The sequence below is a fragment of the Empidonax traillii genome, unplaced genomic scaffold, assembly GCF_003031625.1.
Source record: "Empidonax traillii isolate 1590-97213 ecotype Southwest subspecies unplaced genomic scaffold, ASM303162v1 scaffold1763:size117533, whole genome shotgun sequence".
Taxonomy (NCBI): Eukaryota; Metazoa; Chordata; class Aves; order Passeriformes; family Tyrannidae; genus Empidonax; species Empidonax traillii.
In genome coordinates this window covers 11,497-37,082 of record NW_020956956.1, presented here as the reverse complement: position 1 = coordinate 37,082, position 25,586 = coordinate 11,497, and the positions used below count along the sequence as shown (strand labels likewise).

Here is a 25,586-nt window from a genome sequence, read left to right as displayed (position 1 = left end):
CTGTTCATGGACTGAGTACATTATCTATTACTACAACTTTAGGGGAAATATCTATAGAAAAACTACCAGCAACTCCCCAGTAATACAGAGTAAATTCCAGAACAGCAACTTCAAAGCAATTTTTAATACTGATACTCTTTTCCTATAAGGAACATTTTAACATTGATATCTTTTTCAATTATTTTAATTGTGAGAAACGGGTATTACAGGCACCTGTTTATTTTCTCAGCGGGTAATTTCACCTGTATATGGTTGATAAGCCCAGGCTTTCACAGTCAGTTAATCCCTTCAGAAGATCCACCCAACAAACTGCCTGCCAGAAGAGGAACCCGTGGCCCACCCCCATTTGAAGAAGCCATCATTTTGATCCTGAAGCTGAATGGAAGCAGCTGGGCCAAAGTATTTCCTAAAAACAATTCCCTTCACTAAGCTCCATGCAGCATCAGTGGAATCTTCAATGAACCTGAGATGCCTGGAGTGTCTCTGCTCAGCTCCTACTCCATGAGAGCAGAACAGACCCGTGTACCACTGTGTGGACTTGCACAGCAAAGCCACAAACATTTCCATTAGAAAGGAAAAAAAAAAAAAAAAAAGCTTTAAAAGCTAAAAGAAAGTTCTGCTCAGCTACACTGATACATACGTAAAGCACTAACTTTTCTTAATACATTTCTTTTCAAAGCAAAGAGTAGTGACTAAAACTGCAGAGTAATCTGAATTGCAATAAACAAGCAGAAAAAATGTTTTCATCAATCAGGCAGCAATGTCCAAGTGCTTCAAGAAGAATAATCTAGAATTTAAGTACAAGCAAATCACAGAATCACAGAATGGTTTGGGAGGGGACCTTTAAGCCCTGCCATGGGCAGGGACACCTTCCACTAGCCCAGGTTGCTCCAACCTGTCCTTGGACACTTTCAGGGATCCAGGGGTAGCCACAGCTTCTCTAGGCAACCTGTGCCAGGGCCTGCCCACCCTCCCAGGGAAGGATTTATTCCAATATCCAATGGAAACCTTCCCTCCTTTAGCTCAAGGCCGTTCCCCCTTGTGCTGTCACCACCTGCCCTTGTGCAAAGCCCCTCTCCAATGTGCAAGCACAGGACTGACCTTTATCCCAGAGTTCCATGGGACATTCTAAAGATCAAATTAAATTTTACAGAACCTGCGTATCTTCCCCCCCCCCCCCCATGCTTTACACTTCCTGTCATCCACAACACAAACACTGAGCCAAGCAAAGCTTGACACACGTGCTCATCTTGGATCTGACGTCAGTTTTGCACTCTGAAAGCACAGATTACCTGGGAATTTTGTGTCTGTGCTGGAACTTAGAGGTGCACAAGACAGAGCCAACCACCTGGGGTATGGTACACAAACAACAGCCACACTTTTCAGCCACAGCATTTCTGAAAAGCTGTAGCCTTAAGGATGACAACACAAATGTCAGTTGAAACATTAAACTACCTGACTGCCCTCACTACTCACAGAATTAGAGCTCCCTTGATATGCCACATACATTAATACAGAATATATTCCTTCATAGCCACTGAGCACAATGCAATAATTTGTAAATATCCATTCCAGACTCCAAAGATTACACAAATGTCATGTCACATTCCACACTTTGCTTAAAATAAAAATACAACCCTCAAGTCCACGGTCAGGAGCAATAATTTAGCTCAGACAAATTGGAAAATCAAACCAAACCTACACTGTAAGATGCTGTTTCCACTTTGGACTGTTTGTATTGTTGCACTTTTCTGTCTTCTTTGACTGTCCATCTACTGAGACTTCCACATAAGGGCTAGGTCCAAACCATTTATTCTTTTCTTTTAGTTTTGCTGAAATCACTGTTAAGAAAGAGAAAAAACAATCAGTTATTCAGCAAGATTTCAACTGCAAACAGTATTATTCCATTGTGTGCTTCAGTATTCAAGTGCCAGGTCATTGATGCCTGACAGTAACACTCAAGGAAAAAAACCACATTAGATGGATAAAAATGTTCTTGCATTTCAGATGATTTTATACAATGCTCAAGCTCACACAAATGCCTAAAATATATGACAGTACTTCTGTAACATCAGATGCTAATGAATAATAATCAGGACAAGATCCACAAAAGTGCTCAGGTGTTGCAAGCAGAAAATATCCTCTACAACCTTCTCCTGCCTGTCACCAGCCAAGACAATTCCTAGAGTTTCTCACACTTGCTTGTTAAAAAGCTCAAAACATGACCTGCCTCTTATGAAGGTGGAAAACTGCCACCACTTCTGGTGAAAAGAACATCATCAAGGAAAAGAGCTCTGTGTGAAGTTTTCGGTATCAAACCAAACTTACAGAAAAGCTGAAGGCAAACCTCAGTAACTGTTACAGAAACAATCTGGACAGGACTTGCAGCCCTAGAGCTTTAATTTGGGGGGTTGGTGGGTGTTTCTGGTTTTTTGTTTGGTGGTTCAACACGCGGTGCAATGCTCCTGTCTTTCCAAACACTGTGATCATGTTGCCTCTGTTTAAGACATGAGTCTGCTCCTGACATTTGACTCCCAGGAGTGTTCTTGGACTCCCAGGAGTGTTCTTGGACTCCTGGACAACACTAAACTCACAGAAGAGCACTTAAGACAAAGATATTATCATCTCCATCGGCCAGTGGATTCGCTCTGTTCTAAAAAAGAACAACTGGCTCTCCTGTGTGTTTGTCACTCACTACCTCCTTAAAAAGGATGACTAATTCAGGTCCATCTGGCTAATCTGCCCAGATTCCCTTTATAGTCTGTGCTCCTTTAGAGATTTACAGAAGTAGCTTAGTATAAACTGCTCGGGACTGCTCCCAAGGGAAACTCTGTGTGTATCACAGACACCTCGCAGACATTAACTCCTTCACCGTCACAAACAGCTCCTGTGCTACAGCGGCCCTGCCTCAATTATCTCAAAGACATTCCTTGAGGCAGCAGAAATCAGCAGATTTGTCCCTACTTCGAAGGTTTGATCTTCCCCAGACATCCCGAAAGTTCCCTCAAGCCCAGGGAGGGCAGCAGGAGGGGGAGCTGAGGGCAGGGCAGAGGGCAGGGGACATCTGTCTGCACAGGCAGTAACAGCTGGCTGCAGACTGTGGCAGAACTTCCACAGAAATTCAGAACTGCTCAAATATCTCAAGAGCCTCTATTCGAAACGCTGAGGCATTTATTCAGCTTCCCTGTCTTTATGTCCCAGGCCTTTACTGGAAAAAGCCCAAGGTATCAACCACCACTTCAATCCTCGGCTCTGCTCTCCATCCCTGTGTGGAGGATGGACCTCCTTCCCAACCTGCTGCAGTTTCTCTCCACCCTCAACCTGCAGGGACAAGATTTCTCTGATTTCCACGGCTCTTCCACACTGAGGGTGCCAAGTTTACTCTTGATGCTTCTGCATGCAGAGCTGCACACCCCCCAGATCTCCCCCTCAGCTTTAAGGCTTCAGCTAAATCTGTCCGAGGAGCCTTGGTAAATCCACTTCCCAGCTGCTCTGCTGGTGAGGCACCACTGAGAGCAAAGCATGCCATGTAAATCCATCCCCAAACAATCCACAGGGGCTCAATTACGGTGATACTCTCACCAACACCTTTATTAAAGCTCCTTTGCAATGGTGGCCATAAAAACATGTACCGAGGGACAAGCCAAATTTAATGAACAGCAGTGCAGGTTCACTGGGTTAGAGGTGTGAAAAGAGTGTCAGGAGAAAGTGTTAGATCTGATACTCTGCCAGGTTGCAGTAAGTGTAAGCAGTGTCATAATGCATTATTCCATTTCCAAGAGGAGTGCTCAGAACCATTTACTTAACAGCATTCAAAAAGAATTATTCCTTTTTTCTCTTTGACACAAAAACATATCATTTCAAAATGCATCAAAGATAAAAGCCTAAATAAAAGAGCTCTATTTCTACCAAGTAATGATGGCATAACACCAATTTCATTGTGTGACTTCTCCTGGGCTTTGTACAACTCAAAATTTCCCAAAATACAGCATCACAACCTCTGGTTAATTGTGGGAAAAACACTTCCACATTTCTAACCAGAAAAGATGCAATTTCAAAAGGCTTACCAGTGATCTGGAGCTGTGATTTCATGGACAACCCACTGGCTGGTCCTGATCTGGACCCACTGCCAGCCATAATATGGGCTGGATCTTGAACCTGGATGGGAAGAGAACATAGACATTTCAATCCTCAGAAAAAAATCAAAAGTTAATCTGGTTTTTGACCTGTAGATACTGCAAGCAAACCTCCCCACTTGTCTGTCCAGCTCCTTTCCATTCCCCCAAAGTACAGAACATGCCTTTGCAAAGAGTTCAGTCTCTGTTACACACTCTGTCACTGCTCAGGTCCAAGGCAAGAGAGGTCTTTTGATTTTGTCACTTCAATTTAACCGAGTGAATGATGTTCTGATTTCTAAGTTTGCTGTACCTCTCATGTCTGGAACACCTGCCTGTTTTGATGTCGTAACCCCTGGGTAAGTTTATCTTCCCATGTCAAGTACTGCTTGGTTTAAAAAAAAAAACCACACAAATCCATAATCCACAAGTGCAGCAAAAAAGACTGAAAATAAAGGATTAAATTAAAAAGTGAATTTCAAATTTAGAGCTACCTGCTTTTGTATGTTTTTTGTTTTCCCCTGCTCAGATCAAGATGCGCTGGAACTCTACAAAGCAGTCAACTAGAGAAGGAAATCCATCACTTTAGAGAGAGGGCAAGACAACTTTCAGTTCCTACAGATACCACTGTTTCCAGTTCATCGCTTTATCTCCACTCGGGCACGTCCAGCCTCTCTGGGCCAAGCAAACAAGAATTTGTGCCAGGAGAGACCAGATCTGAACACGGCAAGTTGCTTTTCGGAGGCTGCCATTTGAAGCAGAAGTCTGCACACTGTGACAGTTGCCGTGAAATTGGTAATTCCACTGGCATTTGGAAGTGCGGGAATGGGAAGCTCTTGCATCCTACAGAGCTTGCTGATGCCAATGGTCCCTACTGCAGAATGTGACACCACCAAAACCAGTACTGAGTGTTTGGTGTTAATAGTTCAGTTACCACATTTCAGATGTGAATCACACAAATCTAAATCGTGCCAGAGGGGAAAGGCTTTTAATAGAACTATTTTAAAAGCAGCCTGAATTTGAAACGTTTAGAAGACAATTCTTCATTCTGATCCTGTGACTACTTCTACCAAACTCCCTGGGTGTCCTTTGCATTTCAGGAAAACAATCAGAACACATCTAGCCCAACACTGAAATAGTCTGGAGGAGCTCAGATTTTCAGAAGAGCTGCTATTTCCCAACTGGAGAAATAACAGTGCACAGAACACACCCGTGATCACTGAAGGGGAGAACTCTGAACTGAACTCACACCATCAGCATTTACACCACACAACACTCATTCAGAAGCACAAGGTAAGGGTAACTGCCATTTCTAACCTGCAAATACACTCATTAAAATGATTCTAGCAACACTTGATCACTTTAAAGGAGAATGTGCCAAAAAATCCAGCAGCTTAATCACATGTGAAATGAGTGTCCTGCAGCCACCCCCTAAGTTAACACATGTGGATGTGCAAGTGTGTGTCAGGAGCCTTCACCTGGCTTAAGGAAAATCCCAGGAATCTGCTGCCTCCCAGTATTCCTAAACCCATGAAACTACATTACACATTGTTTAAGTTCTCTCAGCTGCCAGAAAGTTTCTCATTATTTTTGAACAATAAAACTGAAGAGACTTATTTTTTTGGCACATTCAGAATCCAGAGATTCTCCACTTAAAGCAAGATCCATTAATTAGCCAGGAAAAAGGAGAGTTCCAGAGGGAGAAGCAGCAAGCAACAATTCACCCTGCACTTCAACAACCCTATTTCTCTTCCTGGGTTTTCCATACCTTGACTCCAGTGCCTCTTCTGTCCCCCCCAGTGCCAGCTGAGAAAGGCTCCGCAGGTGGAAGAGCTGGTTCCACTCCAGGATTCCAGCCAGGAATAATCACTGAACGCTCACTGCAGTTTTTCTCTCAGCTGGGCACTAATTTCAGTCCCTGCCCTACCCTGCCTGGGCACACTATACACAGATTTATCACCACTCACAGAAATCTCATCAACTTTGACACCTCCAGCAAGTTTTAGCTGGAATGATCAGTAATTAAGGAAGTCTGCAATGGGACACCCAGGAAAAGGGGAGGAAGAGAGCAGGACTGGCAGGTGGAATTACACACATCTAATTTTCTTAGGAAACAAAGCTAAAATAGATTAATTGGCCAAATAAGAATCCATGGTGGTTAATGAACTAGACTTGGAAAGAAGCACAAAGAGTGTAAAAGGCAATAACCCCACCAGTCACACACATCCAGCTGATTTCTGTATTTAATTAAAGTTTAGCATTGTACTTCTCTTTGTTTATATAACAAATACACCAAACAGATTTAATTTATGTGCAAGAAACTACTGTATTAACAGCTATTTTTAACGGTAAGACTGCAGATGATTTCAGCCCAAAACAAGCCTAGGGCTACTTGTAAACTTAAATCACAAAATAAGAAAGCATACACTCCTCAATCATTTTTAAAGTATTTCCATTTAGTTTTATTGCAATACAAACAATATTTAGGATTCTGTGAAAAGCAAATGCCTTTATAAATTCAGTGTAATGCAACAAGTACTTTCACAGGTTGAAACTGTAATTCCAAACAACTGAGCATGCACATTTAAGGTTTTTTTTCTGCAGTAGAAAATTATACACATCTTCATGGATATTTAGGGATTTGGTGTGGTTTGGGTTTTTTTTTTTTTGTTGTTCTGGTTTTGCTTTAAATTATAGTAAACTTCTACTGCCATTTTTCTCCCAGATGCTGCTACCCATTTCCAAGAAACCCACCAGAATCTGAAATTTAGGACCATTAAAGCTGAAAGGTTTGACAGCTGTGACAGAGCAGGGCAGTGCAATGGATCTCCAGAGCCTGACCACATAAGTGTAATTTTCTCAGAAACCAACCAGACAAATTCTTTGGCACCCAAAGAGACACAGCTCAGAAAGAATATCTTCCTGTCATTAAAAATAAACCATTCCAATGGCTGCCTGAACTTCTTCAGTGGCTCCATTCCTACTCCCCAGGAGGTCTGGTTTTATAACATCCTCCTCTAATATGTAAATTGTTAGATAAATTACGCTCAGCTTCATCATTGCCTCTGCCATTGTTGGTACAATGCAGGTTTGAACAAACGTGGCTGTAAATAAATCCAGGAGGAAACTCAGCCCGAGCATCTTTCTGGCACTGCTCTGAATCCCACCTGGAGTGTTCCCAGCAGCTTCTTTACCCCACAGAACGAGACTGGATGTGGCATCAGTGCCATGGGCTGGGAACCACAGCGGGCTTGGATCAGGGGCTGGACTTGATGATCTCAGAGGTTTTTTCCAACCCGGCTGATTGTGTGATTCCATGAAAATCAGGGAGCATAAACAGGAGACAAATGCTATCAAGGGTTTGAGAGATCTTCAGTGTGACACCAGTTTATCTGCCTCCATTCAGGGCTGGAGTTCAGCTGGTGCAGAACTGACTCGGTGCCATAGGAATTGTGGCTCGTATTTATTCCAAAGGATCGAAGGCACACAGGTGAGAACGAAACTGTGACTGTGTTACAGCCTCAGCTCTGAAAATATGTTGGCACATGCTCTTTATAATGCAAAAAACACTGAAATAAATGCACATTGTTGGCTGCTGTGAGCCTTCTGTTTAGTAATTACTTTTAAGAACAGGCTCAACTGCTCTTCACAGGTGTTTTAATTCAAAATGCATTTGCTGTTTCAATAATAGAGAAGAAAAATTGCGTAATGCAAAAATTTCTTTCACACACCTGGTAATTTTATCAATTGTTTTGAAAACCTCACTATGTAACAGGAACTTTTGGAAAGAGCATAAAATACACAAAGTTTTGTTAAGAAAACTGCATGTAAGATGTAACATCAAGAGGTATGTGATAAATATGTGCACTTAATGTGTGAGAAATTCGAGCAATGCTTTCTCTCCTTCCCCCAAAACACTGAAGCCTCTTTCTAACTGAAGACGTGTATATTGTGGAAAAGGGTTTTACTCTTTAATGTTAGCTGTAAATACACAGAGCCCAGGCAGAGAGACAGCAAGTTTGGCAACTTACTTGCTTAGCAAATTTGCAGTTACTTTAACTGTTCAACTTTCATCTTTAAAGTAAAACGTGGTTTGACAAAGCTGGTTTTAGTGGTTTACAATTTTTTTCCCCCTAAAATAAGTCTTTAGGCTGTGGTCGGGTTTGCCCAAACAAATCAAAAGACAGACAGAAAGGAAGAAAGTGCTGAGTAATCAACCAGGGAGAAAAGAACAGACACAGCTGATGAGTGCTGAGTGCAGATTGGAAAGGGAAGCCATCCTGAGGTTTGCACCAAGGGCTATTTATAAAAGGGATGGAACAGGGAGGGTTTAACCCAGAGGCTCCCTTGGTGTTACTGGGAGAGCAGCACTACTCCCATTTCCTGGGAAGGTTGGAAAATCCAAGCAGCCTGTGCTGTGTCCCAGCTGCTGACACTGCAAATGCCGGCGTTATTTTTTGCACAGATGTGAAATCCGTGCTGGGCACGGACTCTGGGTTGGAGTCCTGAGCCGTGGGGTCCTGCCTGCCCTGGCAGAGGCAGCACAAGCACAGCTCCCCTGCAGCCCCACACTCAGCTTATCCAGGCACAGCAACATCCAACAGCTGCACTGGGAACAGCCAGGGAGATCCCGACCCATAACACTTCCATCCACTGGCTAAAAATGTATTTGTGGGGAAAACAATTTAATGAGTTTGGGAAGCAAACCAAGTGACGTGACCTTCAGAGGCTGCAAGGAGGGAAAAGCAAGATACATAAACCACAAAACAAAAGAAAGGAGGTGCCTAACTCCTGTCCTGTTCCTACACCGGACTTGCTAATGAGAAATTCTTGACACTGAAGTAGAAATTTCACCTATTACACTGCCTTCAAATTGGGGCTTTGGATTGTTCCATTTCTGATCCGGGTATACAATCCACTGTACTTCTGGCTCAACACAGGAACCACTTTCTTTTCACATGTCCTTACAGAGGATCATTTCTGCACCCTTTCGAAGCACAGTGATTTATCAGAGTCAGAAGTCAGAGCCCCTCTAAATCAACAGGTCTAATTCGACAAAGATTATCTGAATCTCTTCTCTAGAACTGAATTTATTGAAACTCTTTCTGCTACGAGCAAACACAGCTTGTGGAGAATGTAATGGAGATGTTACATTGAGAAGAACAAAGAAGAAATGGAAATGTGTGTCTAAAATCAGCAAAACAAAGGCTTAAATGGTTTTGATCGATAACAAAAGACACTCCTTGCAGGAATAAAAATGAGGAGTGTTTGTGTCGAGGCCAGGATGCCTTTGCTCTGATAAGACTCCAGCAGATGCCCGGCCAGCACAACAGCCTGTGCTTCAAAGAGCAAACTGCCAACAGGGTTATGTCACATCACATGTGTCATTCCTTTTCCTGTCGGCCCAACAGGAAAACACTCTGTAGCTTCAGATACACGGATATTCCAAATATGGGAAAAACCACCAGCGTTAGCCTTCACTAAAGATTTATGGGGGCTGAACTCTGCCAGATTCCACAGCAAAGGACCAGCAAAAACCAGCTCTTGACTCCCAAAGGATGGAAAATATCCGTCTGTGAAGCAGTTTGTTGTCACCAACAGGAAGCCTGAGCAAGATAAACAGCGACAGGTCCCGTTAGTTCCATCCTCCATGGGGCACACAATGACACTGGTTATCCCAGCTGAACACAGGGAAGTGTCCTGGTGTCTGAGAGAGGAGTAAATGAAACGTGTGGGACAATGACAGTGGGTGAGTACAATCAATGCGAGACCTGAAAAGCAAATACCACATTCCCTTCCTGGAAAGTCTCACACTGGGTTTTGTTTTACCAATTTCCTGTGGCCTCAATGCCACGTCAATGATAATGTGTGACATCACATGGATAGCCTACAAAAGCATCACAAAAGGCCTGTGTCACCAACAATTTTAAATTACAGCAGCAAAGACTAAGGAACTAAACACTACCAGCCTCAGATACCTTTTCCAGAAACAGTTATTTATGCAACAGTAATCCTGAGTGCTGATTCCTTATTTTTCCTAAATATCTACTCCTTCAAAAGAGAACTGAACATTAGAATCCAACCTGAACACTTAGAATCCAACCTGAACACTTAGAATCCAACCTTTCTAAGCTGGAAATGACCAACATTTAACCTGCCTATCCAAACAAAGACATTGCCCAAGGAAAGGCAGAGTGAGGCTGGAAACGTTGTGGCCAGACACTCAGGGACATTCTCACTGTAATCCTCCCTCAATTCCTGGACTCACCAGTGTTCCTTGGTAAGAAAAACTGGCCCAGCAACTTCAGCCTGCAGAGCAAAACGCTTCCAACACTGCCTGCAATCCAAATTAAACTGTCTCCAGGCCTCTCAAACTGAAGACTTACATCCAAATTACAGAGAATTCACTCATTAGCATTTCTCTGTAGCAAGAAGCCTCCTTGTTAAACCTGCACCTCAGCAGGAAGAGTTCAGCTGACTTTTTGCTACACACAGGTAGCAGCATTTGATATTGAATAAAAGAATTGGGGAAAAAAAACCCCAAACATGTAATTTGACAGTTTTTACCCCTTTCAGTAATACATCAGTAATTCCCAACCACAAGCTGTTCTTTGGCTAAAACTGGGGCAGGCAGGACAAAAGGGACCAAAACCAGGCACTGCCACCAGCTTAGCTAACTTTGCAATGAATTTCCTTTCTAACTATGAGGATGTTTTAACTTCTAACTTTAAGAGGGGAAAAAAAGACAAAAGTGTACATGAACATCACATGCCTTGATTCCAAAAGGCCTGGCAAGAGCAGCCACTGCAGAGAGCTGCACAGGATAATTAAAACCATTTGTGAAAACAAAGAGATGGTCTATTTTTGTTCCAGCCATTTCCTTCTCATGCTACAATCCATTTCAAAGAGGACAACAATTCATATATGCAAACCACTAAGCTAAAACTGGTTCACTGCTGTAATTTTTGAAACAGAGCAATACTTAAAATGGCTGGTTCTTAAATACCACCAGATCAATTAAACTTGTCATGCCTGGTAAACCCCAGGACAGAGAATTAAACCAATGTTGAGAAGACAGTGAAACTGGAATAATTTAACTACCACAACCTTAAACAGATTTTTAAATTGCTGGATTTACTGGTATTAACTGGACATTAACTGGATTAACTCCTGCCTTTTACAAACCACTGCTTTTAGGAATTCATTTTGGCCTTTCAAAATTCCTTTAAAAAAAAATCTTTTGTAATCATCCAGCTTCAACACAACACTGCAGTGACTCAGAACTGTGTTTCATCTTCTGTGATGAGATTTCAGGAAAATTTCCAGTGGGAGTTCACGACCAGAATGAAGTTACAACACGTGGACTGGAAGGGAAACAGCTGCTTTGCAGGTAGCAAGATGAGACTTTGCTTTTCATTCGAGAAAACCAGATGTTCAGGCCTGTTCCTTTCTGGCTGAAAGTTTCCAGGTGTTATCACGGGCTGGCAAGACACTCACAAGGTAACAGCTGAGTTATGCAGCACTGTGCTCTTCTGTCTAGTTCATGATGGACAAAACTCTTTTCTAGTCCCCTCGCCTGGGAGCTGACCCTGCAGGTCAGTTCTCACTCACTGTTGGTTGCTGCAGCAGCAGAGCCCTGAGGTGTGAACACCACGGGCAAAAACCCTTTGAGCATCTCCAGAGTTCCTCTGACCTCACACATTCCCTTTATTAGACTGTTATTATAGACCTGTAACAAAAAAAGGGCACCAAGTTCCAGCAATTGGAACTCTTGTGCCCTGCAGAAATTAATGCCAGCTTTGCCTCGGAATTCTCCCCCTTCTTTGCACTGTCCTCATGTCCTGCATGGACCTTTTGGAAACACAGGTTAAAGAAACCATCTGTGCTATAACTTCAGGGCCATCCTTCCTCAGAGAGGAAAAACACACACCTTGAAGCAATGCAATGGGCAGGCCTGTAGTGAGAGAGCCCTGACAAGCAACAACCCCTTTTATATTTCACTTAAAAAAAAAAACCAAAAAAACAAAAAACCAAAAAACCACACAATTGTTTTATTTCCAGGTTTCTATAAGGAAAGTACCTAGAAAGTATAAACAACTTTTTTTTTTTTTTTTTTTTCCAGTGGAAACCTTGGAAGACAATTTTCTCCAGGGAAAAGCAGATGGTGTGGCCAGACAGTTCCAAGCAGTCACTGTTACACAGCGAGCTGAGGTGTCCAAAGGCTTTCAGTGCTCCAACAAAGCGCAAATCACTGAATCTTGAGCACCTTATTCAAAGATTCATGGTGCTGTTGGCAACAGGTTATTTTAGACCTTACCATGGCAGCAGGCAAAGGAATCTTGAGAACTTTAGCCCAAGTCCCTTCCTGCCTGTTGCTGTGGGAAAGGGAAGAATGTTTCTGGAGGCCTCTGCTTATCAGTGCTGTGTGACAGTCCTGAGGGAGGCACTCACACAAATCCACAAGCTGTAAAAGCTACTTATTCATGGTATTCCATTAATTTTTAATTAGGGCAACAATATCATCTTAAATGTGATTGCCCAGATCAAAAAATATCACGTCAAAAATTTAAGTTCTTTTGCCCCCTTTAAGCGATTTTCCTACTTGTAATCTATTAACTGATGATTGCTTGGAAGAGATAATTTATATTACCCCCCCTTTTACTCCTCTTTTTGCAGTTTTAACAATTTTCTTGTCATGCAACGAGTTAGTCAGGAAAAACACAAATTAACATTTCCATATTTAAAACAAGGATATTCAAGGATCAAAAGTTACTTCACATAAAACACATGAAGAAAACTTGAAAAGTTAAAAATATACCAAAAAAAAAAAAATAACCAACAAAATTTTGCCTGTTATGAAATGCCCAGTAAATTAAGGAGACAAAATACACTGAGCAGGCACTGACTTTGAAGTGGTGGTACAAAGCCTTGTGAGAAAATTCACCCAGGATGAGAAAAGTGTGTTTGGTTTTACTCTCAGGCATTTCTGCCCAGTCTAAACAGCTGCCAGGCAGCATTTATCCTTTCATCTCTCAGCCCCTTCCTATGTATTTCTGTTCTCCTTATGCTGTGCATTTAAGCAAAACGCTACCCAGAAACGATCTGAAAATAATGTAAATGAAAATGTGTTACTGAAAGAGCACAGGGGGGAACGAGGGTATCTTAAAACAAGAACACACTTCTAGGAATTGGTTTCCAATTTCCTCTCCCCTGTTTTTTTTTTTTGGTTTTGGTTTTGTTTTTTTAACAGAACCCTTGTTTATCAATTTAGGTTTCTTTCTGTTTTGTTTCTTCTTGAAGCCCTTCAGTGCTTCTTCATTTTCAACACTTGTTCATATTGTACCCATTCACAGAAAATAAAAACAGTTCCTTTCTAAAAGCTGCATTTCAAAACAAGACTGTTGGTCCTTAGCTTGTACCAGCTCATTTCCCTGTGTTACAGCTCCTAAGCTTCACCGAGGGAATTACCTGCCAAAACAGAGCCCTGTTTTCTTGCAGACCCATTTTCACCTCCTGTACTGTTATCATCCTAAAAACTCCTTGCTCACACCTTTCAGAAACACTGTACCCGAGGTGTTTTTTCTTAAAGCTTCTCTTACAGTGGTATCAGCCTTCTCCCAGTGGTGACAGTCTCTGAACTCTCCCTGTGCTTTCTCTAATCGGATTTGTTGGAGCTGTGCCCCCATCCACAAGCAGGGAAGTACCAGGAGTGGGGCTGGGCAGATCCAATACCCACAGGGAATACATTTCTGGAGTTGCAGTTTGGAACAGCTCTACTCTGAGTCCTCAGTCCCACAGCTTCCAGTTTAGTTTCATCCAACAGCAGCTCAGCTTCCTTGATCCCAGCTCATTTCACACATCAGATCCAAGCGCAGTCTGTGGGAACAATCAGTGGGTTCGTTTCCAAAGTGCCCTCCTTTAATTCATAATTAAAACAATTAAAACACTAATGAAGACCCATTCCCTGTTTCCCTTGCCCCCTGTGCATCCTGGCCTGTGGAAACCTCCACAGGTCCCAGTTACACCCACTGATTGGAGCTCTCTCTTGGGCATTTCTTCTCTTCTCTTCTTGAACTCCCCAAGCGTGGACAGGAGTATTTTCACATGTGACCACATGACTCACTCAGGCACTTCATTTCAAGACTTCCACCTTCCACTTCACAGCTCCAGAGGAGATTCTTTCTCACAGTATTTTCCTTTATAAAATTGTAAAAAGGAAACTCCCAAACTTCCCACTCTCCATCACTGGGACAGATCTGCTTTGTCCCTTCTTCTGCACAAAATTGAGGCTAGAAAATTGTTTCTACAAAACTACTTGGAAAGGCATTTAACTGCTTAGAAAGCAGTTAAAACTAAGGGGGGAATCACAGTCTTTTTAGTCAAATAGATCAAGATTACATTTAAAGCATGTATCTATTTAACTCGAATGATGAATGCTAAAGGTAAAAAAACAAGTCTGTCAAAGCACAAAGTATTTGTGTCATCAAGCAGGGTAAAAGACTTTGTTTCTGGACCACAGAACCACTTGTTTCATGTGGGAGGAAGTGCAGTAACTGAGTACTGTGTGTAAGCACAAATGTTGCTTTTAACAATGAGGATAAATTTCCAGCAGTATTCGGCATCCACAGAGGTGCTGAACAACTGAAAACAAATCTGCTTTTCATTTTATGCTCCAGAGGAAATCATTCATCAAAACTAATATTTCTAATTAATCTCTGCTCATTAATCTATCTCTAATCAATCTCTGTCATGTTTAGGCTCAGTGAAGCCCACACTGTGCCACAGTGAAGCAAAAAGGTCCCTCAAGTCCTGTGAGTGACTTCCCGCCCTCCTGGTACTGCTGTTTAACTTCCCCATTTATGGCCTGGACGATGGGAGCGAGCTTGCTTTCAGTAAATATGCTGATGGAACAAAAATTCCATCAAGTTCTGCACCTGGGGAGGGATAAACCCACACACCAGTAAAGGCTGGGGGCAGCTGGACAGAGAAACAACTCTGCAGAAAACACTGGTGCTGTTTTGAACACAAACCAACAATGCTTCCCCACAGCAAAGAAAGGGCTGCATCACTGGCAGGATAAGAAAGGTCATCCTTCCTCTCATCTCTGATTCTGGGCTCCCCAAATCAAGAGCGGCACAGCTGCACTGCTGTGACACCAGCCAGGGGACACAGAGACGATAAAGTGATTGCAACACGACAGATGGGGACAGGTTGGGAGAGCTGGGATTGTAAACCTGGGAAAGAGGAATGCTCAGGAGGATCTTATCAGTGTGTACAAATACCTGAAGGGTTACAAAGCTGACTGTCCCCAGCAGTGCTCAGGGATGGGACAATAGGCAGTGGGCACAAATAAAAACACAGGAAATTCGATGTAAAAACAGGGGATGGAGTTATTTATTTTACTGTGAGGTGACTGAGCAGTGGGGAAATTGCCAGGAGAGGTTAAGTTGCCATCCTCAGACATTCCAAATCCAACTGAACACATTACTGACCTTGCTTAAAGCACATGGGTTTGGACCTGACTGTGTCCAGAAGTCTCCTCTAACCTCAAGTATTCTGTGATTAAGTCCCCTAAAACCACCTCAATAATTTCAATTGTTCCTGTCCTGTTCTTCCTGCTTTTTCTCTTCACGTCTGTCTCGCTGCAGGCTCCTCCTTTACAGACACAGCTATCAAGAGAGTTAGAGATGATTCTTTTTTTTTCAAACTGAAGTTCCCCTTCAGTGCCCAGTTATTGATACAGGTTACGTTTTACAAGTCTGAATAGCACAGACTGCGTGCCAGCACTGCATGTTCTTCAGGGTCAGCAATCTTCATCTTGAGTGTCACTCTGATTCCTACAGCTTTTCCCAAGTCCTACACTAAAATTCAATGCATAAGCCTGCATTAGGTGTTTACTCCCAGTTTCAAAAACTACTTCCATTTCCCTCATTGCTGCTCTCTGTTATAAAGATCAAAGCAACACAGCTGGGGTCAATCTACATCCTGTCCAGCACTGGACAGACCCAGACGTTACCAGCTCCAACTCCTGACAACCAGGTAACAGGAGACTGAAGAACATGCAGAAATCAAGGCCAGGTCCCAGCAGAGAGATGCTTACTGGACATTTCACATACACACACACACTGCTTTTCTTGGCTGATTTTCATTTTCTTTTGCCCTGATAAGAAATCTCATAAAACATTTACACATCACTGCCTTGGAACCTGTCATTATTTACACAACACCAGAGATGGGGAAGTCATTGAATATCATGGTTGATAGTATATTTAGTCAAAAAGACATCTTAACTTGTTGACACTTTTACATATTTCCTTAATTTAACTCATATGGTAAAAACTCACCCAAGCAAATCTGTTATAACATTTATCCATATGTTGCTCTGCATCTCTCCCATGATTCTTTTCAGCTACTGTCCCTATGTCTGCAGTACTTTCAGTCAAACTAATTCCTCTATTTTACATTAAAAATATCCCCTGTGTGACAAATTTAGGCTGGAGTGTCACTTAAAGGATGTTGATTCTCTAATAGTTTCTAAAAGCTTCTCCTTGGGGTTTATATAAACGAATCCAAACTTCAGTGGGAAACGAATGACAGTGGAGTTTCGCTTCTGATACGAAAACCAAACCAAAACGATGCTGCCAAAAATCCCAGGGATGTACATACAGGTAACTTAATTTTGGAGGCATAATAGAGCTGCATCTGTCAGTGTTACCACATCAACCTTATTATTTTCACATATCCACTAACTTTCCCTCATTTCCCAGTTCCCACATTTCCCTCCCCTATCTCTCTATACAGACATACCCACACAGCACCACAGTTCAGATTATGCTTTAGGATATTTTCCAATAAAAGAGGCGGAAATTGTTAACCTTTGTGAGCAAATCTCAGAAACTGCAGAAATTAATTTGATGGTCGTGGGAAGAGCGATAAAAGACTGATATCAGCAGATATGCTGGAGAACCACTGGAGCTTTAACTGATTTGGCTGGTTATGTTGTGACTTAGCAGCAGCAGCAGCAAACCAATGTTGTTGTATTACAGCTATTTTTGCAGGCATTCCAAAGGCGTTGTTTTCGAAGTGTCAATAAGAAAATCTCTCTGCTGTAAAATCGCACAGTGGAACAAAACACAAGGCCACCACCTTCTGTTTCACCACCCACCTTGCAGCTTCGGAACAAGTCTCTTCAGCAGCACTTACACGTTCAGTTATTAACAGAGGACAGCATCCACACAGCATTTCATCATCCCTGGCCACTGGTTTTGCTCCTTGTTCACAGCTCAGGGCCTCTTGCCACACATTTCCCCGTTCTGTTCTCAGAGCTGCACTTCCTTATCAATGGTTTGCACACACACTTAACAAACCTGCACAAAGGCTTGAACTCTGGGCAATGAAAAAACCCAGGAAGCCTCACCAATAATTTACAGCATTACCTGGGGTCACTGCAACTTCACCTGCCCTTACAGCTGATGGAAATAATGCTTTTACAAGTAGCCTTTGGTAAGATTTGTTGCCTACTGGAGGACTGGAAACCCCGATCCTGTCACCTGGAAGCCTCAAAGGTAGCAGATAAAATTCCCACAAGCATAATTCTGGTGTCTGCATGAACCCAAACATGATCCTTCAGGATGTTGTGTGCAGGGCTGTCCTGAACACAGTGCAGCTGGTTTTAAGTGTCCAGTAGCACTGATGAAGGTTCAGGGAGTAGGAGGTACCTCCCTCTGTGGGTACAGCAATGAAGAGAGCCCCAAACACACCCCCACTGCTCCCAAGAGCACAGATAAAAAGGCCCATGGAGCTTTCAGGAGAAATACACTGCCTACAAAAACTTGCTGAACAAACTGTTACTGTGGGTACCTGAGCAATAAACGAAATCAAAACAAAGTGCACAGCTCTGCAATCCAAGCTGGGAGGCTCATCAAAGAAGTGATGAATCATTCCCTGCTACCAGGGACGACTGCAACGTGCTGATGATCTGAAATCTCTCGAAAAAGAAAGCTCTGTGTCACCTGCTGCTCGTATCTGCTTGAGCAAAGGAGATGGTGTGAGGCACTTCCTGTTGATCAACTCTGGCACAGCTGTAAGAGCAAGGACTGACGTTCTCACAGGTTGTTACCAAGGCATAACTACACATATATTGCCCCATGAGAAAAAGAAGCTGCTTCTCTGAATATTCTTCAGCATCACAATCGAATAAAGCAGAACTGGAAATATAGTATTTGCAATAAAATAATATTCCTGTGTGTTAAACTCAATGTCAGCCAAAAGTAAAGGTGGCATCTTTCCAACCTAAATTATTTATCGCTCCAGCAAAGCACACAAACCCAAAAGATGTAACGGAAATTGGAATTTCTGGGGGAAAACAAGTATTGAGACTATTTAAGTCAACCCTGTGGTATCTGAAAGTCTGCTACAGGTCACTGTCTTTTCCAGAACTGCAAACTGCTGCAAGCAAAAACCTTGAATTCCAGAGGAATCACCTTCAAGTTTTCTAATTGCAACAGAAGTCCATTACCTGCTTCCCGGGAATCTTTTGCAAGTGACCAGATGGCAACATGAAATTACAGTCAGGAGTGCACAACACAACCATCCCAACCCTGCACAAGCTGCCTGCCTGCTACATTCCAGCTCATGCCTCTCTGAAAAATAAAAGAGAAACAATAGGAAAAAGGTGGCTTAGAACTGTACCACCATTTCAATATTCTCAACATTTCCCCTCATCTTGGTTTTGGTGGGGCTGCCCTAAAATTCCTTTGCCCTTTATCAGAAGGTAAAGTAGATTTTGGAAATCCTGGCTTACTCAATGTTTCCAACTGTAGTAATAAATGAAATCCTTGAATGACAGTCTTTACATCCTACACCTTCTGTATGAAGAAAAGACAGCTGCATATTAAAAAAAAAAAAAACAAAAAAACAAAGAAGGGAACCATCTGCTAACAACAAACATGAACTGCACCCCTCAGTTCCAAGGGGCTCTCCATACTGCAGGGATGCAACTGGAAGCCCACAGGTCTGTGAAGAAGTTTAGAAGTGGCTCCTAAACTAAAACTGAACCAAAAAAGTGAGCCAGAGGCCACTGCCCAAGTGCCAGCAGGGCAGCTGGGAGCTATCAGGGGGGTGCAGCAAAACATCCTTCCAGATCCAAACCCCGAGTCTAAACCAGGGGAGGAGTTCTGACAACTGTTCTGCGAAATTTTGTTCACTTTATCTAGTTTGTGACACATTAGAACCTTCCTGTGTTTGATTAAAAGTCACGGAGGCGGAAATGCAAAATACAAAGTAGAAAGTTTACTATTTTAAAAAACAGGCAGTGAAATTTCAGAAAGCCAAGAAATCCCAGCTGTGACACAGGCTTTCTCCCAGAATAGATCCCATCCCTATCATTACTGTCTTCAAAGTCCCTCCTCTCTCACCCCCCACATCACCCACCCTTAACTGGGAATTTCATTTTGTTGGTGTCCCCTCCACTCAAAGGCAGAGTTCACTGGGCAGCTCCCCAGCTTTAAAGTGAACAGGCATTAATCTGAAAGCATTTTCACCTCTAATATCCCCCTCAGGACAGTATTATTTTGCTCATATCCCAGATGAAAGAAAGACTTTGCTTCAATGTTATTTTTTTGCTTTAATAACTCAAACTCTCACTAAGAGTACTTACTACCATAAGTCTTGTAATTCTGAGAGTGGAAAGGAAAGGAACAATCTCATGATATGCCACACCTCACAGGGCTATGTTTAAAACCTTTAAACCATGGAGAATATAAAATAAATAAACCACCAGCAATGTCAACAGGTCTCCACACAGAGCAAATCCACCTGGCCAAACCAGATTTCAGAGCAGGGGTTAAATACCCTGATCCAGTGGGTGCACAGAAGAACAATGAGAACACTGCTGCCTTGCCACAGCTTATTCATTGACCTGAACTAGATGTGGTTCAGGCAAATGTTTAATAAATGCAGCACTGCTCTAGAAATTGGCCATTTTAATACACAGCAATGCTTGCAGAGGTAAGAAGGATTCTGTTATCTTAGTGACAAACTCAATCTGACATGCACAAAGGGAACATCTCAATGACCTGCACAAGTACTGCCCACGGATTGTGAGTTTTCCTCTGTGTCTTTAGGTGATGAACACTTAAATGGAATTAGAAATGTTGCACAAGGCCAGTGGTCCCCTGAAAACACAGCTGACAGCTATTTGGTTTATTACAGTTCAGTTTGGAAACTCTTTTCACACAGAGTGAGGTGGTCAGAGTGCTTTCCTAAACCTCCAGCACTTCCCTCCTCTTTCCTGTAAGCATCACACCCATCATTCCCCTTCAAACAGTTGGAATAAGAAGCTGCTTTCAAGACTTCCTTATTGATGACAAAACACTCACTGAGTCAATCCCAGACATTTAAGAACCAAAGCAGCTTTGTGATCTTTGGACTGGTATCTTTAATGCCCCTTCCAACCCAAACATTCTGGGATCCTGATATAAAAAGCAAGTCAGTGTCCCTCTGATACTTTTTCACCCTCTAAGCCCATGTCTCGTCTTTTCTCTCAGTTTAGAAACCTTCACGTGCAGGGTTGCCCAGGAGGTCTCAACTTGAATAGAGAGGAAAGGCTGTTCAGGTAAAAACTGGTGAAAACATGCAGCACTTCCCCAGAGGGTAGCAAGCCTGGTTAAAGATTAGGCCAAATTCACCTTCTGAACGTGTTGATATATTGACCATCACATTTTTTATCTAGTCCCTGAAATTACACACTTACACACATGGACATGCAAGGTACACATACCTCTACAAGAGGCAACTCCTACCAGGAAAAGTTAACCTAAATGATCCAATAATTAGTTAATTCAGGCTCTGTCAAGCCAAAGCAAATAAACTTTAAAGATGAGGAATCCTTACAGAGAAAAAACTCACTCCATCTGGTTGTTTTTGCAAATAGATCAAAAGAGCAGCAGCTCACGGCACTGGAAGAGCAAAAAAATCAAGGTGTCAGGAAAGTACAAATGGAGTGTTCAGAGCAACAGGTCTTAATCCATTCAAGTGTTTATGAAACCAGCAGGAAAGAAATAACAATGTGGACATCTGAGCACTCTAAGAGTTAAGCAAGAGCAATGATTATTAAACATAATTGAAAGACAGCTAGGACTGGGGACTGGAGCAGGCACTAAGGATGGACACTGACCAAAAGCATGTTAAAAATTAACACAAATCAACTCTTGTGTGTCTCAGTCCATCTCTTCAGCTTGCTCAGCAACAAACCTTCCTTCGCTTTGCCCATGGTACAGGACGAGCAGAGATAACAAGGGCAGGAAGTTATCAGGGACTTGCCCAGGCAGAAGTTCCACCCCAATCCCACGAAACCCAGAGAATCAAAGAGCCTGTTTTATATTTCAGTAAATGAACACGTTCCCAGTCACAAAAACTATATTCTTGATGGATATTTCCCTGCAAATGGCTATCCATTTGATGCATCAATGAGTAAATCAGAACCAGATTACAGGCCTGTCTTACCGTGTCTTTTTCTATTTCAGGAGCACTTAAACTTTACCTGATCTTCCTTTTCCTTACTAATAAACTCCAAAAAGATTAGCAGGTATCCAGTTAACAGTCAGTATGTCTAAAGGGTACCCTTGACAAGAAGTTATGTCTATAAAGAACAGAACAGAGAGCACATGAAGACTTCATAGAGGCTCACAGTGACACATTCCCCTTGAATCCCCACCTCCCACATCACCACCTACCAAACCCAGACCCCGAGATCTGCACATTTCAAGCAAAGGAAAGTCACTCCACTTTCACTTCTGGATCAGAACCAAGTTCCACACAATCAAACTTTACCAATCCCCCAGAAGAGAATGGGCCTTTTCTTGCTCAGCATTTGAGCCTGAGCTCCATCGTTCAGAATCAACGATGCAGATGCAAACATGGCAGTAGTTCTGTGCCTCTCCCAGCAGCAGAGTTGAGAATAGCTCAGGCAGGTGGGTGGAAGGCAGGAATTATCAGTTCTTAAGTGGAAGGACTGTAATGAAACTTAAAAAAAAAAAAGAACAGCAACATACTGCCAAGTATGAAAAAATTATTTGAATTACCAGTGCAACAAGATCTGGTATCGTGTTTCTCAGAGCAGAGGACAAACCTGCTATGCTTTGGTAAAGTAAAAGGAGAAATTCCAGGCATAACTCGAGAGCTGCTCACATGAAACAGGGCCTTAGCTTCCTTAAAATGCTTTTTCCCGGTTTGTTGCAATACTTTCATTTCTATTAAGTGTAATTTGCAATTCTTATGAAGAAAAAGATCAGTCCTTCAGCTCCAGCAGCTCTGCACTACAGTAAAACCCAAACACCAGTCACTTACAGAGAATGGCCAAATCTCTCTTGCTTTATTCCTCAGAGGAGAGGGATGAAGAGCAATAACTGTCCTTCCCTCTTCAAAACTTACACAGAGAATTAGCTCAGGTAACAGTCTAACCAAGCCCAAGGATTGCCTAAAACTTTGAAAAATACTCAATTTACGAGACAGTAAAAAGCAAATAACTGGAAAAACAGAATCCTCCCAAGCTAAACTATAATCATGGCTTGTCTACTTCCTCTTCTGAGGCGAGCACACACTTCAAAGGGCTCCTGCAGCCCAGCAAAGTGCAGCCCCAGTGAGGAAGGGAGGCCAGCTCTGCCCTGGGTTCTGCACACGGGTGTGAGGGCACAAAGCAGTTCCTGCAATCACATGTAAGCACAGCACGACAACAAAACTGGAACGTGGCACGAGCACAACTGCACAGCCAAGCAAAAGGGCTTCCAAATCAACTCCACCAGCAACGGCACTCCCAGAAGCTTCACCGTTACCATGGGCAGGGGTTGCTCCTTCTCTCTAACCCTGCAGGATCCTTTCCTTGCTTTTAAGCAGAAATCAAATTGGGTTTGCTGCATGAAAAGTACTTCAGTATGGCTGAACACATTTACCACTTTGTTTAAACAGTTTAAACTCAAAAAAAGATGTTGATGCTATCGCTGACTGATAACGCTGCTGAAAAACAATAACTATTGCATATATTGTAAAATAGGAGACAATGAAACCTATTTTTCAAGCAGTCTAAGGCAAGCTCTCCTAGAAACAATGATTAATTCAAACCCTCCAAGAGAATCATGCTACCTTACTACCTGTCTTCCTATGAGCTCATATTCTGTAGTTAACTCCTCCAAACCATCTGAAATGCAGAAACAAAGGAATAACTTCACGTTTCAGGTCTGTTTCGCCACGGAAGGAACAGAACTTTAGGATGGGAGAGAAAAATTGAGGGAAGAAAAAGAGGTGATGCTGCTTAACTAATAAATTCATATAAATAATCTTCTCTCAATCTCTCTTAAGCCCCAAAATAACTTTAATCTGTAAGAAGCTTTCAAAGTTAGCTCTCAGAAGTCTCAGTTATTTTCCACTGCAACATCATCTTTCACATGCACTGTATCAGCTCTTGTTTTAAAGACAAGAAAACCCAGTTTGGATCAGAATGTTACGTATTATTCCAATGATCACTTGGAGGTGAAAGCATTCAGTGTAATGATGAAATGTCACCTAAATTACAACTCAGAATGCACACTAGATCCAGCTCAGATTTAAACAGCTGTAGTGAATAGGAACGTAACTGTAACTAAATTAGAACTGCTCTGGACCTCTGCTTCAAGAGGATAGAAAAGAATTTTGGTGGTTTTTTTTTTTCAAACAAGATTTTTTTTTAAGCATTAAATCCTCAGAACCAAAGACAGTTTGCAGGTCATGTTTTGCTCTTAAATGCCTGTGCCTTTTCTCAGGTAAATAGAAGCAATAGCTGGATGTACAGTCTCTCTCTCCACACAGAATGTCCTATTACAAACAGCAGCCCAGATCTCTCTCCTTTTCTCTTTGTAAAGGTCGAGTGGCAGGGTAGCAGAGACCCTGCTACCTTGACGATGACAAACTTACTAAAATAAGCAGTAATATACTGGGAAAGGAGAGCCTAAAATGTCCTGGTTTCTGAGTTTTTCAACTCTAAGCCAAAGAGGTAAGTTGTGCTGGGGATATCTCCTGAAGCGTCAAGGGTAATGGATGGCACACAACACACCCCCCAAACGCTACACCTGCCTCTCCCTGCACCACACACAGACCAGGAGTTCCTCTGCCTATTTAACACCACAAACGACAGCTATTAAAACGAGCTGAATCCTTGCATATCTGAGCAAATTGGACAAAGGCATCCTCAGACACCTTCGTCTGCGTCCATCCGTACACTACCGGCACACAAGGTCACAGCCAGCCTGTTCGGGAGCGGGAGGGTTAACAGCCAGAACTTGTCCGTGTTTCCAAAATAGAGCGGTGGCACCAGCGTTGCCGTTCTGCCGTGTTTACAAGAGGCAACACGGCTCGGGATAAACCTCTGGCTGCAGCCGGGCTTTACTGCCGGGACACATTCCTGCCAGGCACGGCTGTGCCCGGCCGGCACGAAGGCACCGAGCCCCCGTACCCCGGGAGGGAGCCCCGGGACACGGGGGACACACAGGCGGGGGAAGGCGGCTGTGCCGGGAGGGCTGCGGAGGGCACAGCCCTGTGGGCAGCGATTCCCAGGAGGGCGAAGGTTCAGGGGCAGCTCCCGGCGGTACGAGCGGGACAGGCCGGCGGGTCCGGCCGGGCAGGGACGCGGCACGGCCGGGGACGGGACCGGGGCGCGGGCAGGAGCCCCCGGCACTAAGCGGGGAGCGGGCGGCGGGGCCGGGCAGCGCGGGGGTCCCGGGTCCCGCGGGGAGGACCCGCGGCTGCCCCCGCCGCTGTCCCGGGCGGCGGGACGGGACCGCCCTCAGCGAGACCCTCCCGGGGCGAGCGGCCCCTCCGCGCCCCGGCCCGCCCGCAGCGTCCCCGCGCTCCCCGTGTGCCCCCTCGCCGCTCGCAGGGGCCCGTGTGTCCCCTCGCCGCCCGTAGGGGCCCATGTCCCCCCTCCCCGGCCCCCCGAGCCCCCCGGCCCGCTCCGCTCACCGGCTCGGCCGCGGCTCCGCCGTCCCTCGCTCCAAGATGGCAGCGCGGCCCGCCCGGCCTCCCACAGGCACTTGGCAAAGGCGGCCGCCGCCTGCGCAGGCGCGGAGTCCCCCCCGCCGGCACGCAGGGACTGCAACTCCCGGCGGGCCCCGCGACAGGCGCCGCGCAGGCTCCGTGAGGGCAGGGAGGGGCCGGGACAGCCCCGCCATCCGTCGATAGCTGGGGCGTGTCCCGGGATCCATCGATAGCCAGGGCGTGTCCCGCGATCCATCGATAGCCAGGGGGTGTCCCGGGATCCATCGATAGCCAGGGCGTGTCCCGGGATCCATTCATAGCCAGGGCGTGTCCCGGGATCCATCGATAGCCAGGGCGTGTCCCGGGATCCATTCATAGCCAGGGCGTGTCCCGCGATCCATCGATAGCCAGGGGGTGTCCCGGGATCCATCGATAGCCAGGGCGTGTCCCGGGATCCATCGATAG

General features: G+C 43.9%; 1 protein-coding gene across 5 annotated transcripts in view; it reads right to left on the bottom strand.

Annotated features, from left to right (window-relative positions):
* The window catches only part of ITCH (itchy E3 ubiquitin protein ligase), a 61,060-nt gene extending 35,871 nt beyond the window's left edge, over positions 1-25,189 (bottom strand). For 3 of the 5 annotated variants that reach the window (XM_027908584.1, XM_027908582.1, XM_027908583.1), the window contains exons 1-3: positions 15,697-15,714; positions 4,068-4,158; positions 1,703-1,841 (exon numbers count right to left, since the gene is read on the bottom strand). In XM_027908584.1, the coding sequence (XP_027764385.1) occupies positions 1,703-1,841; positions 4,068-4,137 (209 nt within the window). In that variant the 5' untranslated portion in view covers positions 4,138-4,158; positions 15,697-15,714. Of the gene's footprint in view, positions 1-1,702; positions 1,842-4,067; positions 4,159-15,696; positions 15,785-25,106 lie in introns of those variants that run through there. The other 2 variants (XM_027908586.1, XM_027908585.1) reach the window with 2 other exon arrangements.
* Positions 25,190-25,586: the final 397 nt, after the last annotated feature.